The 17,059-nt window shown below is 47.7% G+C and overlaps 2 protein-coding genes across 2 annotated transcripts in view; both read right to left on the minus strand.

Moving 5' to 3' along the window:
• PIR (pirin) overlaps positions 1–17,059 on the minus strand; it is a 490,330-nt gene that overhangs the window by 43,785 nt on the left and 429,486 nt on the right. The window lies entirely within an intron of this gene.
• RAB30 (RAB30, member RAS oncogene family) lies at positions 986–13,669 on the minus strand. Its single transcript, XM_078602893.1, has 5 exons — positions 13,575–13,669; positions 9,414–9,516; positions 6,988–7,071; positions 4,864–5,047; positions 986–4,222 (listed from the first exon to the last, which is right to left on the minus strand). Exons 2-5 carry the CDS (start codon positions 9,498–9,500, stop codon positions 3,945–3,947), a joined length of 633 nt encoding a protein of 210 aa, XP_078459019.1. The 5' UTR covers positions 9,501–9,516; positions 13,575–13,669; the 3' UTR covers positions 986–3,944.

The following is a 17,059-nucleotide window of genomic DNA, read 5'->3' on the forward strand; positions in this document are numbered from 1 at the left end:
TCCCTGACGACGCCAACAGGCACTGACCAGCGTGGTGAAGTATGGTCAAATAACTCCCACGACCCGTATGGTGTGGGGAGGCCCCCATCCAGCAGTGGAATGACAAACGGCTGGACATATATACAGTAACATTGCAACCCAAACTGAGCAAAAATACCAATGTTTTACGCAGATAAGCGAGCACCTCCGTTGACGATGCCAACCCAAAAGTGGAAATTCCTCATTGCCATGCCGGGAGCAAACATTCCCAAGTGACAGTTCACGCGTAATCATAGCATTGCCTTTGAAATGAGAAATACCGAATTGGAACAAGAATGTACATGAATGGAACTCGTGCAAATCCGACGGCAGGTTACATGCACGTCACTGGATGGGCCAACAGCTGGTCAGAAGGCGAGATGGTCCAAGTGTCACACAAGTATTGGGACAGCAGTGGGCCAGATGCTGGTCTGGAGATAAGCGTTAGGATTGACGTGGGAAAAGCGGCACTCAGTATGAAAAAGGGAGCTTATGAAAAGGCGGATAAGCAGAGGGGAATTGAAGGAGAGACTCAAATAGAAGTGGGCACTGCGAAGGAAAGACATTGAGAGACGGGAAGGTTTTGAGATATAAATAAGTGCGACGACAAATTGAGAAAAAAATCAAGTTGGAATGAACAAAAAAAGAGAATGTTTGAGGTGCTCGAGTGGGGGGTCAGGGGTAGAGGTCTCATTGGAGCAATTCAGAGTGGGCAGAAAGTTTTGGAGTGGACATCGCCAGACCAGTGGCCTTCACAAATGTGTCGAGTTTTTGTTATGTCATAAAGGTCAGTTCTAGAAGGAAAGACCAGTCAAAGTTGGAGCAATATTTTCCCTCATATCTCACAATAGTCTTGATCCTGCACCTTAACCCCAACTCTGACCTAAAACTGAACCCATCATCTTGACACTACAACACTCGACAGCAGCTTTTACGCACAAATATAGTCAAACGACAGCAGGGCACGCATTTTGTATCGCAAAACATTTATTAGTACCAAATACATCGGTGCCCCCGTTGTGCCTGTGCGCGTGTGTGATGAGTGCAATAGCGGTCAATGATTACGCCAGCCTAGGTTCAATTCCAGGCTATGATGAACATCACACGAGGCAGCAATTGATATCTGATGTCAATCCCTAAGTCAACTCGGCCTAAACCGATTAACCTATATTGGCCGTGACGTCGCACACATTATCAGTGGGGAGACAAAGGTGGCCCTGACTTGCGTGTTGCGCGCCCCACCACCAATTCTAACATGCGTGCTGTGAGCTGGCCTTAATAGGTGCTCGCAAACGGCATCCTTGCACCAAGAATCCGGGATGTTGGTCTGTTTGTGTGTGAAACATACTGCAAGTTCAAGTTCAGTAGCTGACAACAAACATTGAGAACAAAACTGACAGTTACATCGACAAATGTTCACATTGGCAGCATCTCAAATCAACGCATCTTCATTTAATCTCTTTTGTTGTCTTAACCGAAATGTTAACGCAGGCTAATCACGAACAAAACAAATGCATTTACGTCTAATAAAATATATTTACACCTGTTTTTAGAAAACAAAACACGCTATTCAGTTTCAGACTTGGTCAATAACTTAACTATATCCTGTTCGTTAAATTACCTACAGTATTCACATTTAATTATAACAATAATAAAAACACTTCTATTAATATCCCAGCTTTTATAAACAAAAGAGCAGTCAAAAATGTATGAGATGTTGACTACACATTTTTTTGTAAACCACACATTCTAGTCTATCGGCTCAGATCGGATAATTAAATTTTTCCAGTACCACTTTCGGCGATAAAACTTTAGTGAAACTACCGATTATGGCCGGTGTCATCTGCGAGTTGCAGAACGACAAGATATTGAGCGAATATCACACAACTCGCAACGGCTATCAAGACAAGACTCATCCATCCATTGCGGCTGAAACGGACGACAACCGCCAACAGCATTGCGACCGACGCTCCCTTCGCCATATAACTCGTTAGCACAGGCGTTTTGGCAATTCAGGTGGTACAAACTTCCTGGCCTATAAGACTACTCAATACACTTGTGCTATCCATTTCATTGAATAGGCACATTCACGTTTCACGTTTCACGTTACCACGCTGAGTACGCGCGCGCGGTACATCGGGTCCTGTGCGTATCTCTTTATTTTAGTGTTTCAATCCGAAAACATTTTGAGCAGCTCTATCGTGTGTGCGTGCGCGTGCACATTTTAGGTTCCCACGTTTGGCCGGTGACTAAACACATCTCACCTCGTACACCATCGCATGCCTTTTTCAGCGCGTTCCTCGAGCCCCAGAGACATCTCAACCTGTGGTCCTTTTGTTTTGTCAATCGAAGAAAATCGGCAAAAGTAAAAAATTTCCACACAAAGCGCTGCCTACCGACTTCCAGCCAACCTTCTCAGAATAAGTTTTGGCACTTTCGGAATTGGGATTCGTGTTTTTAATAATACAATAACTGGACGTCACTCGATAAACTTCACTGCTCTATTGGAACTCCAAAAACCTCATTCTGCCCTTTCGAGGGAGGGGTGAAGACTTCAAGGTTTAGACCGCGATGATGTCACCACGCGTCCACCTCCTGCTTTCTATAGGAAACACGACCAAAAAACACAAACACCTCACTTTCAGGACAAAAAGACGAAGATCCCTCCGTTAGCTTCCGACTGCCAAGACAAACTTTGCGCACTGCAGAAACAAAGGGGGCCTAAGAGTGGGTTGCTATCTGGCGAGCATCGCACGTTCGTCCGTCTTACCGGCTTTTATAGGCACTTGCCTCGGTAGCTAATGAAGCAAAGTGGAGGGTCTTTATCATTCTTGGGACAGGCACTCAAATACCAACACCCCACAAACACACCAATGTTGCAAATACATTTTCATTTTTTTGTGTAACCGTTCGTTGTAAATCTCTTATCGCAAGCAAAATGTCCTTTCCGGGGAGAAGAGTTTACGCATAGGAGCTTGGCGGAGGGCGCCTCGGTGTTTTTGGCGCATCCCACGACGACTCCCGTCCTGTACGCGCGATGATGCCAAGGAGTGAGCGAACATCGTCCCGTTGTTTAGTTTTTCCGCCTGGGGTCTCGGGGAAGCGGTCGATGTGGTGGGAGGGTCATCGGTTGCAGATGTTTCCACGAGTAGGGCCACCCACCACCTTCAAACACCAACACCGTTGCCGCCACTGCCGCCACCACCACCACCGGCAGCAGCGGTTCAGAACTTCTGGCCATGATGTTCCAGCTGGCATCTGCATTCGACCTGGCTTCTTGTTCACTGAGAAGGCCAAACAGCGACGAACGTTTTGCCAAATGTGATCATTATGGAGCCGGCACAGACCTTGATGACGACGCTAATGCAGCGCAGTCCCGTTTGTTGGACACAGATGTCCAACATGAATTCTTAAATTACATACTTATCTTTTTATAAACGGGGTGGTTAAATGTTGGACAAATTGAATTTCATTTTTTTTTATCCATGTTTTAACAATTATGTATTACATACAATATCCCATGTCGCCCAAATATTGTATTCTTTTTTTCTCTTACCCAGATCTCCTTGCGAAAGCTCTTAATTAAAGAACACAATTTATTTAAATAACACGACATCGTTAGGGTATTTTTTCTTTGCTGCGCTGCAATGTGGTTTATACTCCGACAATGGTGTGCAGTGGCGATGTACCCACAATTCCGTGCGAGCCTCGTTGCACAACCAGAAATGATGGTGGGGGGGTGGGGGGGGGGTATGGGGGGTGGCCAAACGTCGCTGGCTCTAGGGGCCCCGCGCTAGTCCCTGCGCTACCCTCCACTGGACGCGAACCCAGCTCAGCGGCTCGCTCAACGAACCACGCGGGCTCAGCCTTTCCCCGTGACCATGAAGCCGGGAGCCGGGAGCAGTGCGGCTCCCGTCCCCCCCCCCTCAGAGGTTGCAGCAGGAGGTGAAGTAGCTGACGGGTTTCCCGTCGCCGGGGAGGCCTCCAGGACCACACGAGTGGGAGCGCGGAGGGCCTGGGGCGTCGCCCAGGGCGGGCTGTCTCGCGTCCAGCGCCAGCCGTCGCGCCAGCTCCACGAAGAGGCGCTCGACGTTCTCCGCCTCCTTGGCCGACGTCTCGAGGTAGCGCAGGCCGTGCTGGCGGGCGAAGGCCTCGGCCTGCTCACGGGTCACTTGCCGCACGTCGGCAAGGTCCAGCTTGTTTCCTGCGTGTCAAGGACAGACGGACGGACGGGAAGTTGGCTTGGCAGACAGCGGTACGCTGTTTTTAGTTGCCCTCATCTGTAAGGTAACTTCCTGAGGGGCGGGGGGGGTCACCTCACGTGAGGTGACCTCACAGGAAGTAACGTCGTATCATTCTGCCACCATCACCAACGGTGAAAGCGGATTGCTGCAACAGACACATTTGGCAACAATCGCTCCGCGCCACCTCGTGTAAATCGCTACACACCGGGGTCCAAAGCAAAGACGTGAATGCAAGCATGCTCGGCAGCGGCGTAAGGATTAGTGAGCGGGCAGTGCTAACCTCAATAAGGCACTAGGGTGTCGCTAGATAGACCTAAAAATCATATTTCACAAGACAACTTAACGAGTATCATACCAAGCAAATTGATACGGCAAGGATCCTGAATGGCTCCTAAACCTGAAAGTGGAGGGTTTGTCTCTTGTCGCTAGGGGTAACCCAAAACAGCGCTAGATTTAGCGACGAAACCGCCAAGTTGTAAAACCGTCGCCACTGATGTTTGGCAATGGGAAACAACCATCGCGATAGGACAAACCCCCCACCCCTAACGCCACGTCGCGTCACGCAGCGTCACTTTTCGTCGCGTCACGTCGCCGCCCTCACCGACGAGCACGCGGGGCACGTGGGCGCTGGCGTGCTGCTCCATCTCGCGCAGCCACGCGGGAAGGCAGGCGAACGTCTCCTCGCTGCTCACGTCGTACGTGAGCACCAGCGCGTGTGCGCTGCGGTAGTAGCTCTGCGTGATGGAGCGGAACCGCTCCTGCCCGGCCGTATCCCAGATCTGCAGCTGTGTCGTGCGACGGGTGGGATGGGCGGTGGGGAAGAGGTTGTTGGGGGGCGGGTGGTTGAGATGGGAGAAGTCAAAGATTATTATATAGGTCCACCCGTTGAAAAAATTGGGGCAACCGGAATGCTAACTAAACGTTTATGAATGAGTCAAAATATGGATTGGGAAGCGAGTCATAAAGGACAATACGCCATGACCTATCCACTGCCTAGTGAAGGCCGAGACAGCCACCGCTACTCTAATACTCTATAACCCTACTACCACCACCACTCTTGTCTATTACTACTATATACCCCTACTACCCGCACTTCCAGTTAGCGCGGTTGGTTAGGTACGGTGTGAAAGAAGTTCAACATGCAAACACACACGTACGTAGGTACGTACACATACACACACCCCGCCCCGCGAACACCATCCCACATTGACCCAACGCGGTGAAGCACGGTCGAACAAGACCCCACACTGACACGGCGAGAGGAGGCCTCCGTCTGGCGGTGGATCGACCGCGGCTGATGATGACGACGACGAATTAAATTCCCACTGAAGTGCAAACCCTCAAGACAGGGTGTAAGCGCGAAAGTGGCGAAAGGCGTTGGTGGGATGAGATGGCCTACGGTAACCCACGATCGATTGCCCACCCGGCCTTTCCACAAGAAAAAAAATTCTCAACTTCAAACTGTGTGGCCACCAAAGACAAAGATGACCCCCCCCCCCCATAGCCTTAACAGACTGTTGGGGCAAGTGCTGTTAGCGAGTAGCATCTACGAATGCCGGCATGGCGCACGAAGGGGGTGTGCAGCTACCACCACCGCCGCCGCCGCCACTGTCAGGAGATTTTCCTTTATAAGAAGGCGTGTGGGGAATTCAAAAGAGTAGGCGCGTACACGAGAAAAGCGAGACGTGAGAGAGATGAGGGCCTGGGTAAGGGAAACCGTAAGGCGCGTGGACAGGAGCCAACTGTTGCTGTGGACTGTGGGAGTGAACTTTTCTTTTTTGTCGCGTTAAACAAAAAAAAAGTTTTACGGGAAAAAGCACCCCGGCAAACTGGGCAAACATAAACACGCATTCGCGAGCATGCACACGAGCACACGTGTTCACGAGCGCGTACATGAGCACGTGCACGAGCACACGTGTTCACGAGCACGCACGTAACACAAAAAGAACACCAGCTGCCATTCGCCACTAATTGGTATTTACGTCACTACGGCGTTTGGGCAAGGCTTGGTGCACTTTAAGGCTATCGCATGAAGTGTTGAAGGTAGGAGGTGACGGGACAGACCCAGGTGGACTGACTGACTGAGATGACTGGCAGATGCACCACCTGTGCTGCCCACTGTGGCAACACATGTACACATACAAAAACGCACGCATGTGCATATATATATACCTAGGCGTGGCCCAAGCCTGGTTCAGATCTTCATCACTGATGTTGGCCCGTCAGTGAGAATCGAACGTACACGCACTCGCACGTACGTGCACCCGTGTTTGCAAGGCGTCGTCTGTTGCCAGGGTTGTGACGATGGCATGATCGGTGATTGCCCGTCTGGCCGTGAACATTGCAGGGTCACACTGTCGGTAGGGGTAATGCGGCTGCTGTGGGTAGGCAGTTGCTAGAGTAAGGCCGCTGTGGCATGTGTAGACAGTTGCTAGGCTTTAGGATGTAGGCAGGGTGAAACTGTTGAGAAAATACTCATTTTAGCATTGGATAGATTGCTGAGCTTTAGGCTGTTTGGAAAGATTAGGATATGCTGGGATTTATAGACTTGGAATGAGCATGCTGTTGGTATGAGTTGGCTGTTGGTATATAAAGGCTGTTGGCATGTATAGGCTGTTGCATGTGTAGGCTGTTGGCATGGGTAGGCTGTTGGCATTGAAAGGCTGTAGGTACGTGTACGCTGATGTTGGCTGTTGTGGAAGTTGGTGTAGTTGATGCTGGGCACCTTGATCTTGGTTCCGTCCACCTCCACGGTCTTGATCATGAAGTCCACACCGATGGTGGCTCCCTGACCGGGCGGGAAGAGCCCCTACGCACAACCACCCCACACAACCACAACCGCACACGCGCACACAACCACACAGCCCTTTGTCAGTTCACTGCTGGGTGAGGTTTCTCCCCACGCCGCGTGGGTTGTCTGGGTAATTTGACCGCAATTTATTACGCTGGTCAATGCAGGTCGGTGAAGTGGGGGAGCACTAGCTTGTGAACATACAAGTACAGTACAACGTCGAGATTGTTCTGCATTGCCCTCTACTGTCCAGCACGCAGTCCCCCGCAAGCCCATCACACCTGGGCTCAATGCCGATTGGATTCCGAGACCCGTCGATACCCGTCGAGACCGGGCGCATCGCGGGAGATTTGTCCGAAGGGAAAATTGTTTAAATGTGTAAATGACAAGAAGAAGAAGGGGCAAAAACACCAGTCACAATTAAATCTTAATTAATAAAACGTGGCCCTCCAACCGAAAATTAATTCTCCAAAGATGTTTGTAAAAACTCAGCGTAATCAAACCATTAAAAAAAAAAATCTATGAAACTGATTTCCACTTTGCATGACCGAGAGAAATGCTGACAATGAGACTAGGACGACCGGAGCGGAATTTTCCATTCCTCTCATTGTCTGTGCAAAAAGAGCGTGCCGTTGTCATAAAAACCGTCATGAAGTCATGACCCAAACCCACGACATCATTGTCATATCAGGACATCCACGTATTAAATGACGCACACTGCAACACAGCGGCTTTCAGGCACTGTATCCATCTAAATTGCTGCTACTGTTGGATAGCCGCATCTGTATTTTGGAATGAACTGGTGATTACACGAAACGTTGAATCAATTCCATCTTTTCGTGGCTCAAAAGTGTTGCTTCGAGAACATTACTGCCACAGGTGCGAATACAATCCCCGATGATCCAACTGTTCCATCGAATTATTGAATATGTATTCAATGACTTCTCGAGTCACATGCACATTTTTATTGAAATGGTCTACACATCATGGGAACCTCATTTGCCAGTAAAAATATTATAATTGTTTTTTTTACCCTTCTATCTGGCAACAAAACTGCGCCTTTTGGCATCATCTGGTCCAACCCATGTGAGACTAGGCTCGAAGGAAAGCTGTCTCGGGTGTGGGCCAATCAACTTCAAGGACAGTGCACATTATCAGAGTTATGTATTTTGTTTGTATTATGACTGCAGGTATTGCGGTCTATGCAAACATGACTCCTTGTAAAAAGGTGTCAGTTTTGTTGCCAGATAGAAGGGTAAACAACCAATTATCATGGTCTACGCATCTTTCGTTGCAGATTGTCAAAGTTGCTGCGTTTGACGGCCTTCTTCCTGGATTTTGTCATTTTATTTATTGAAAAGATTTAAATTAATTTCACATACGCGACGTATAGCACATTGCAACAGTAAACATGCATCGTCACGGCGTTACAGGTCGTGCTGGAACCTTATTTACAGAGCTCAATTGCTGGAATCTCACAGGATTGGCTGAGCTTTTCTTAAAATAGCCACACAAGGGGCGGAGAAAAGAGATGGGTGAGAGGGCAGAACGTTTTGTCTATTTTTAAAATGTTTATTGGCCAGTCGTATATTCTTACTCGGCACTTTTGATGGAACCTATCACATATTGTAATCCCATGCAACGTGCCACCATTGCAGCCTTTCAGAATTAGATTATTTATTCATACAGGAGGAATCCCATGAGCTGTAAAGGTCTTTGTCACAGATGTTCAGGAGGGACAGGTAAGAACGTTACAACAACCAACAATATAAAAACACGACAGTCGTGCAAAGTAGAAGAAAGGTGGTGAACAAATCACCCAACAAAACACAAGTAAAACTAAACCATCCCCATCCTACCAAGCAAAAGCCCACTGAGGTATTAACTTATTTTTAAATCCTTTATATTAAGTTTGCTTGCTTGCTTAGGACCGTGCAAATCTTTCGGTCGTTTTTTAACCCACTTCCCGTGATCCAACCGAGCTGACATTTTGCACACAGACTCGTTGTGTGTGACAATGAATTTTCGTGAAAAAAAATTTCCTAAATTTTACACTGTTTAGGGAAATTTTTTTAAATATTTATTTACCAATTGGTTAATGCTGGCACACAATCATCTGACCCATAGGTGGCAGCCATCTTAAGCCAGAGGACGAGAGGACTCTAGCCGCCCCGATGCCACGCATATAAAGGATTTATAGTGAAAAACTTTGTTTTTACGGGTTAATTTTTTCATAAGTGACCTGGCCATCACAAATGAGAGCTCAACAAATTGGCCTTTCAAGGGTACGTTGCCCTTGGGTTGAGTTGGGCTTAGGGTCAGAGGTCACGGGTAAGAGTGGGGGGGGGTGTTGCTCAAACCTGCGTGAACCTCCGCACGAGGCAGGTCTTGCCGACCCCCGCGTTACCGATGAGAACGATCTTGAAGAGTAGGTCACAGTCTTCCATCCTCCTGGGTCATCCCCTGTCAATGGACACAAACATAGACACACCACCACCCCCCGCCCGTGCAGACTCTATCAAACTGTCGGGTGCACGTGCTGTTAAGCGAGAACCGATTTATGAGTTCTATTCTCTCGGGCGATTCGATGTAAATGGACACAAACCCGGAAAAAGCTCCTCCGCATAGCCCGAATCAACACCGCTGGGGCACCTGCTGTTAGCAAGCATTGACTAAAGGCCGACACAGTACAGCACACGAAATGTTTATGCAATGCACTGGGTATTATTTTATGGCTGAGTCTACCTTGGGGAAGCCCAGGATCAGTTCAGAAATTGACCACTACCATGGGCCAGGGTTGGGAAGCGAGGGTCACCAGGTTCGGTGCACACTGCGCCACCGCACACATACATACACATGGACACTGGCACATACACGCATACACAATCAAAAGACAATAATCCCCTGTGTAGCCTTAACAGACTGTTGCGCCAAGTGCTGTTAGCGAGCATCTATGAAGGCCGGCACGGCACACGAGGGGGTTGGTGGCCAACACCACGCCCGACCGCCTTTGTCTCCCCGGTGGTGATGCTTACACACAGAACCGGGTACTCATTTGAGGCCGAGTCGACCTAGGAGAGCCCCACGACTGACTGGTTCAGGTAATCGTCACTGGCAGCTCAACGAGCACACTCACACGCGCGCATGCGTTATCTCTTCGGCGCGAGGTGATGTCACTGCACGCAATGTGCTCGCTGTGCGGTGATGTATGCGAGCAACTCCGTGACCTTTATTTAGGGGACTGAGTTAACCTGCGGCCGCTCGTTACCGTGTCGTATCGCTCTATGAGACAAACAGCGATGTCCTTCGTTAACCAACAGCCTCGCAGAGTCTCAAGATTCCTACAGCCGGAGGGTTCTGCTACATTGGTGATGGTTGGCTAATTCCATGGTTAAGGCGTTTGTGTGGCTTCGTGTGCCAGCAAACCGGAGAACACGGAGAAAACACAGCAGTCGTTCGAGGTTGGTGACGACACTTAAAAGCTCCACACGGATAGATTGATGAATCAATGTCTGTTCTGCCATCTCCTGTCCACCTCACCGCACAATTCTACAATACATATTCTTATGTTTTTTCGGTAAAGTCACGTAGGTAAAAAATTTAAATTAATAAAAGTAAAATAAAAAATAAAATAAAAATCAGCTATCGTGCTGTGACGGTTCCACCTGAAGACGGAGGCTTGTGTTGCCTCCAAAACGTCGTGATTTTATTTTACTTTTATTAATTTTAATTTTTTTACCTACGTGGCTTTACCGAAAAAACCTAAGAATATGAATCCTTGCAGTCACGACAGCTTCAAATCTAGAATCTACAATACAGGTTGTTCCCAAGCAGTCTGCCATTCGAGTACTAGCCAGGATCAAACCTGCTTAGCCTCGAATACCTGACGAAATCGGGCGTATTCGGGGCTCATTTGGTCGTGAAAATGTTTCAGTTGAGGGGTGATGGGGGGGAAGAGGGGGAAAAAGGGGGAGGGGGTTTGACTCTCAGCACATCATCATCCGTCCAGGACCAATAAAATTAGTACCACTTTGTGGGAAGCTAACCGTGGATGGAGAGAGGTTGTTATCTGCAATGCGATTGTGAAATGTTCATCACCGGCTCACAGCAGCAAATGAGAATAGCACTTTGCCACAACGCTCGTTTTAAACGGCGAGACACACATTTCTGTACTCGGATTATTAAATGAGCTAATTACAGTGTTCTCAACGCTCCTTTATGATGCGATTGGGGGAGTAGGTGTGAAGTTTGGTAAACGTTCGCGTGATATTTTAGTAGCTTGCTGCAAAACGAACATGCGGTTGTTTTTTTATTCATCGTCTCTCTCTCGGTCTCTGCGTCTCCGTGCGAAATGAGTCGAATTGCCGAGGATTCTTGAGGATTTGAGCACGGGGAGAGCGAGGAGCGAACCAAGCAAGCTGCGTGGAATCTCCGCTGTGGATGTCCTATGACGTCACCCTATACACAGGGAGTCCTCCACAGAGAGAGACACACGAAGACTTGGGAGACATCATTCCCTGTCAACCCACACGGTTTACCCACCCGTATTCTTGTACAGGGACATTGAGTTTTCAGGTCCATACAGCCGTTTCAGTACGGCAACAAAAAAAACAGTGTCCCTATGGTTTTGTATATCCACAGGGGCAGTGCCTATTTGTTTGTGTTTCTCCCTTGCGATGGGACTTTGTAGGATAAACGTTGACATTTACAAGGGCACGGGGGTGACCAATACGGTCTGAATTGGTCTGTAATAAGATAATGGGTTGACTGGTATGAGACACGGAGACGATGGCGAAGAGCAGACATAGAGACAGACAAGAACGCAGAATTGGTGAAACAATGAGACGCCATAGACAACAACAACGACACAAAAGGTAAAGCAGAAATTGTCAAGACAAACACACGGAGACACAGAGGCAGACGTGGGCACAGAAGATATGCAGATAGAGACACAGAAACAGAGTTATGCAAAACCACAGAGACATGTAGGGAGAGAGAGAATAAGGGACAAACAAACAATGAGAAACAGACGCAAATACACGGAGGCAGACTTAGCTAAAAACAGAGACATGGGAGATCCAGACCCACCGAGAGATAAAAATAGACACCGAGACAAAGAAAGTGAGATGCAGATGACAACATTATTGACACGAAGCCGTGGATAGCGAACAAAAATTAGAGACGCATGCAGATGCAGAGACACGGTGAACTTAAACAGAGATGTTCATCGAGACCCAGAGGCATGGAGAAGTGAGACAGAGAAGGGAAGACAGACACACACACACAGCCAGTGAGAGTGTGCACACACATTCGCACAAAGGCAAAGATCCCCGTGTAGCCTTAACAGGCTGCTGGGGCAAGTGCTGTTAGCGAGCACCTATGAAGACCGGAACGGCACATGGGGGGGGGGGGGGGGGGGGGCAACACCACGCCCGGACGCGTTTGTCTCCCCAGTGGCGATGTTTACACACCGCACCAGGTACTCATTTGAGGCTGAGTCGACCTAGGGGAGGCCCGGGACCTGTTCAGATAATCGTCACTGATGTTGGCCGTGAGCACTTGCACACACTCACACACACTCACACACACTCACATTCACACACACACACTCACTCGTATACTTGTGAACAGCAGCCGCCATCCGCCACTAAGTGACGGGTGATGTCACCACAGCGCTTGTGCCAGGCTAGGTGCACTTTGAAGTCGTCACGCGAAATGTGTTACATACACACACACATTACAAGTACCGTATAATTCACATTCATACTTTCATAATACACCAATACATATAAACTGGCACATACATTAAACACACGCGCAGAGACGCATATGCAAATACACTTACCAGGCACCCACATATACACACAATGGCACAAACACACACGCACCGATACGAAAACTCCCATAAATATGCACACACAAGCATACACACACGCGCACGCACATACATACATGCGCGCACACATATACACACCCATTACATACATATACACAATCATACACATCATTACCTATACCGTTCGTACAAACACACAAACACACACCCATACATAGGTACATGCCCCATACATACATGCACTGACTCATACATAAAGAGGCACACACATACACCCATACAAAGACAAACGCATTCACACCCATACACGCACACCCAACACACATACACAAGCGCACAAAAACCCCATACACACACACCCCATACACACACACCCCATACACACACACCCCATACACACACACCCCATACACACACACCGAACATACACATACATACACACCCACACAAACCCCACACACACCCACCCCACACACACCCCATAGACCGACACTTACTGAACCACATTCGAGCATTTAAAAAAACACCGTGACAAGTGAAAGCAAACAACGTGTTCTTCACCGACCCTTCTTCCCATGCAATTGCACGTGAAAGAAAAAAAAAACACAACTTGCAAACATTTTACACAACGGACAATGACACAATCAACGCGCACATTGGACACACACACACACAATTATCTTACCTCCCCCCGTCTTGTAAGCACCCGCCAACTCCGTTACAACATCACAGATGGGAGAACACGAGGTGACGTAATGCTCTAGCGTGGCCACGCCCCCACTTCCGGGGGTGGGGCCGGAAACAATGCCGGGGGGTGGGGGCTATTGCCCCCCGGGGGGTGGGGTGGGTAGGCAGACGGGGCTGGCCAATAGGAAGCAGGCGGCAGCCCGATTGTAAATCCTAATTCGCTTAAGCAACGGGGGGCATTGTTTGACCCACGTGGATGGTTGATTGAATATGGCAGCGCGCTTAGGAGCGAGCCCATTGTGCGAAATTAGCATTGGTTATAACCATAATTATTACTTAAACACGGGGCGCTGCTTCCCGATAGCAGAGCTGTCAAACCCACACGGTTTATCCGTATTCGTGTACAGGGAAATTGAGTTTTCAGGTCCATAAGGCGTACAACCGTTTCAATACGTGAAAAAAATGTTTTTGAGATTTATAAGGCCACGGGGTGACCAATATGGTCTGAATTGGTCTAGATAAGTAGGCACTGAGAAGGGATTGACAAGCATGCGACAGTGTGCATGTTCTCGGTTCCCGTGGTGGCGTTTATTTGTTTCTCTCCGGGTCCTCCGGTTTACCCCTCGACATCTATAAACGTGCATTTAGATGATTTTGCTGCATAAAATTACACATAAGCCACTTCTCTTTGAGCTGTCATTTGTGGCCAGGTCGCTTCTGAAAAAGCTCATAGCTCGTTACCTGGTAAGTAAAAAAACGTGTTTAGTTTAATTGGTTTGTTTTTAAGTGATTTGCCTACCTTTCATACACTCTGCACCTCTATCGTGTTTGTATTGCTGTACCGTTATGACGTGCTCCTCCTTAACATGTGGAACGAGCTTTAGAACTTATCAGATTCCTCCAGCATATTCTGATTTGCAAATGTGATTTGTAACGAATCCTTACCGCTGTATTTGTAGTTCAATGTTAAAGGTGACATTTTATTGTTGGACTTGTTTTCTTGGTGTGGTGAGGGACAGTTTTTTTGGTTTTTGCTGCCTTACCTTAAGTTTGATGAATCGGACTTATATCGTTTTTGTATCGTTTGCTGTGTTCACGTTCCGACCCGCTGAAATTGTACGTGTGAAAAAGAGCTTCATAGCTCATCCGATTCCTCCAATCTAAATAAATATTCTTTATAGCTATTTCTCGCTTACCGCACTCGCCCCAACAATGCGGCTCTGCAGGGGATCTTTGACTTTGTGTTGCATGAATCCCACTATGCATTGGTGACTACGTATGTATGCAAGATGTTATCTCCCTCGCCTGATATGCAGGAGTTCGTGGATTCCATCCCGACCCTGCCCCCTGTACATTTTGAGTTTACATGTTCCCACCGTGGTCGCGTGGATTTTTCTCTCGGTTCCTCCGGTGTTTCCCTCCCCATTTATAATCAACATGCGTTCAAAGTATCTGGCTGCTGTAAATTTCCACGAGCATTTGTGGCCGGGTCCCTTCTGAAAAACAGCTCCATCGCTCAGTGGGCCTGACCTGGTGAAATAAAAATCGTAAATAGCTTCCCAGACCGGACGAGGGCGGGCGCGCTCCGGATGGTTTGGTCACATGGGCAGAGTCGGTCTCTGCGTGCACATTTCATAACGAGCAGCAGCTTTTCTCCCTCCTTGGACCCCTCCACTCGAATAAACTCCCTTGTACATTAAGGAGTGCCCCTAAACCTCCTTCCGTTTCTCTTAATGCTCACCTCTTCTCGATTGCCCATTCTCTTCCCTCTTCCGACTATTTTATGATCCCAGAGTACGCTCTTGTCATTGTCACTCATTCCACAATTCTCTTCCGTCCCATGCCAACTAAATAATTCTTGTTAGCGTTTTGTAAGCTATGTCAAGCGCCCTTAAAATTAAAGTTGCCAAAAGTCATGGTTTTAGCCAGGAAAGCACCTGCGAATTGAGAGTTTCAAACGCAGCGAAGTTTGTAAAAATCTGGATTTTGTCCTCTGGTTAAAATGTTATGGGGCCTCATGCTCAAGTCACGGATTTTGCCACACTTCTTAATTTAACTCTGCTAGATCCCAGATGTTGTGCCAAGGTCAGCCTCCCACTGTACCCTACCATCTGGCTTTAGGAATTCCCCACGATTGCAATCTCTATAGGTGCATAATAATACCACCGTAATGACAAACAAATGGAGTCATAAACTCAACTCTATTACAAGAAAAAAGTGTTACACAAGAACATGCATTGTGTACATATCGACAATATATCTGCGCGTTAGGAGTTTTTTTTATACGGTGGTGATTAGTTCACTGCGTTGATATCTGAACATGGCCAGAAGCCACCCCAGGTCGACTAGCCCCGACATGGGCAGCGTCCGGTGCCGATTTTCAACCGACAACCAATGGGGAGACAAAGGAGGCCGGGCATGAATGACGCTCGCCCAACGCCACTACGAGACAATCTAAGTCAGTCTGTAAAAATAAGCAAACAATTCAAGCATTAGAAACACGGGTTTCAGCATTCGATCAGCAACCCAACTAAACAAAGTGAACCACCCAAGTCAAATTGAGATGATATGGCTTCACACCAAAGATAACCGTTCCACTCATAAGTTGTCGTTACTGTTCACAAAAGTTACAAAGTTGTGAGCAAGCCACCTGTTAAATTTCGATTTAAAGCTTTCGTGACTGCACGGATTCATCTTCTTGGTTCTTTCGGCAAAGTCACGTACGTGACTTACCGAAAGAACAAAGAAGAAGCCACCTGTTGTCGATTGGTTCGGCGATTCACATTGGCTATATAACATCTCCGTTTAAACTGCATCAGCACCTGGTATTGTATAGTGAGTGTGTGGAGGGTGGGGGGGGCAAGGCTGCTGAGGCTGCGGGTATCGGTGTGGAGGGAGGGAGGGAGACATTCCTGCTGAAGGCGCCACTGATGACGTCACGCAACCATTAAATTGATTAAAACGTATCCCGATTTAAACCGAATCGCAAGCTTTTAAAAAATAATTAGTTTTATTAACAACAACAAAAAGACATTTCTAAAATAATGTTCCCGGGTAATGCAACACAGAGCTCTGAATTAAATATATAAAAAACAACATTTTAAATGTTCAACAAACAAACGAGAGAACGCCGTTGCTAAGGCCGCTTGTGGCTTGCAAAGTCCGAGGCGCCTGAGGTAAAAACATTGTGTGCGTTAGAAAAAATTAAAATCGCTCAAATTTACGATTACAATCGAGCGACTTTACGATCGTAGATGAACGCTCAGATGTCGTTGTCGGAAACGTGAATATTTAAAAGATTTTTTGAGGTGAAAAAATAAAACCGCGCGCTCAATCGCCTCACCACAGGAGCTGGGTCATAACGTTACAGCAACAATAAACGATACACAAACACTATAAGGGTGCAAAGTATATTTCGATTTAATGCTTTCGTGACTGCAGGGATTCATCTTCTTGGTTCTTTCGGTAAAGTCACGTAGAAGG

Source organism: Lampetra planeri, chromosome 19 (genome assembly GCF_965212315.1).
Source record: "Lampetra planeri chromosome 19, kcLamPlan1.2.h2, whole genome shotgun sequence".
NCBI classification, from domain to species: Eukaryota; Metazoa; Chordata; class Hyperoartia; order Petromyzontiformes; family Petromyzontidae; genus Lampetra; species Lampetra planeri.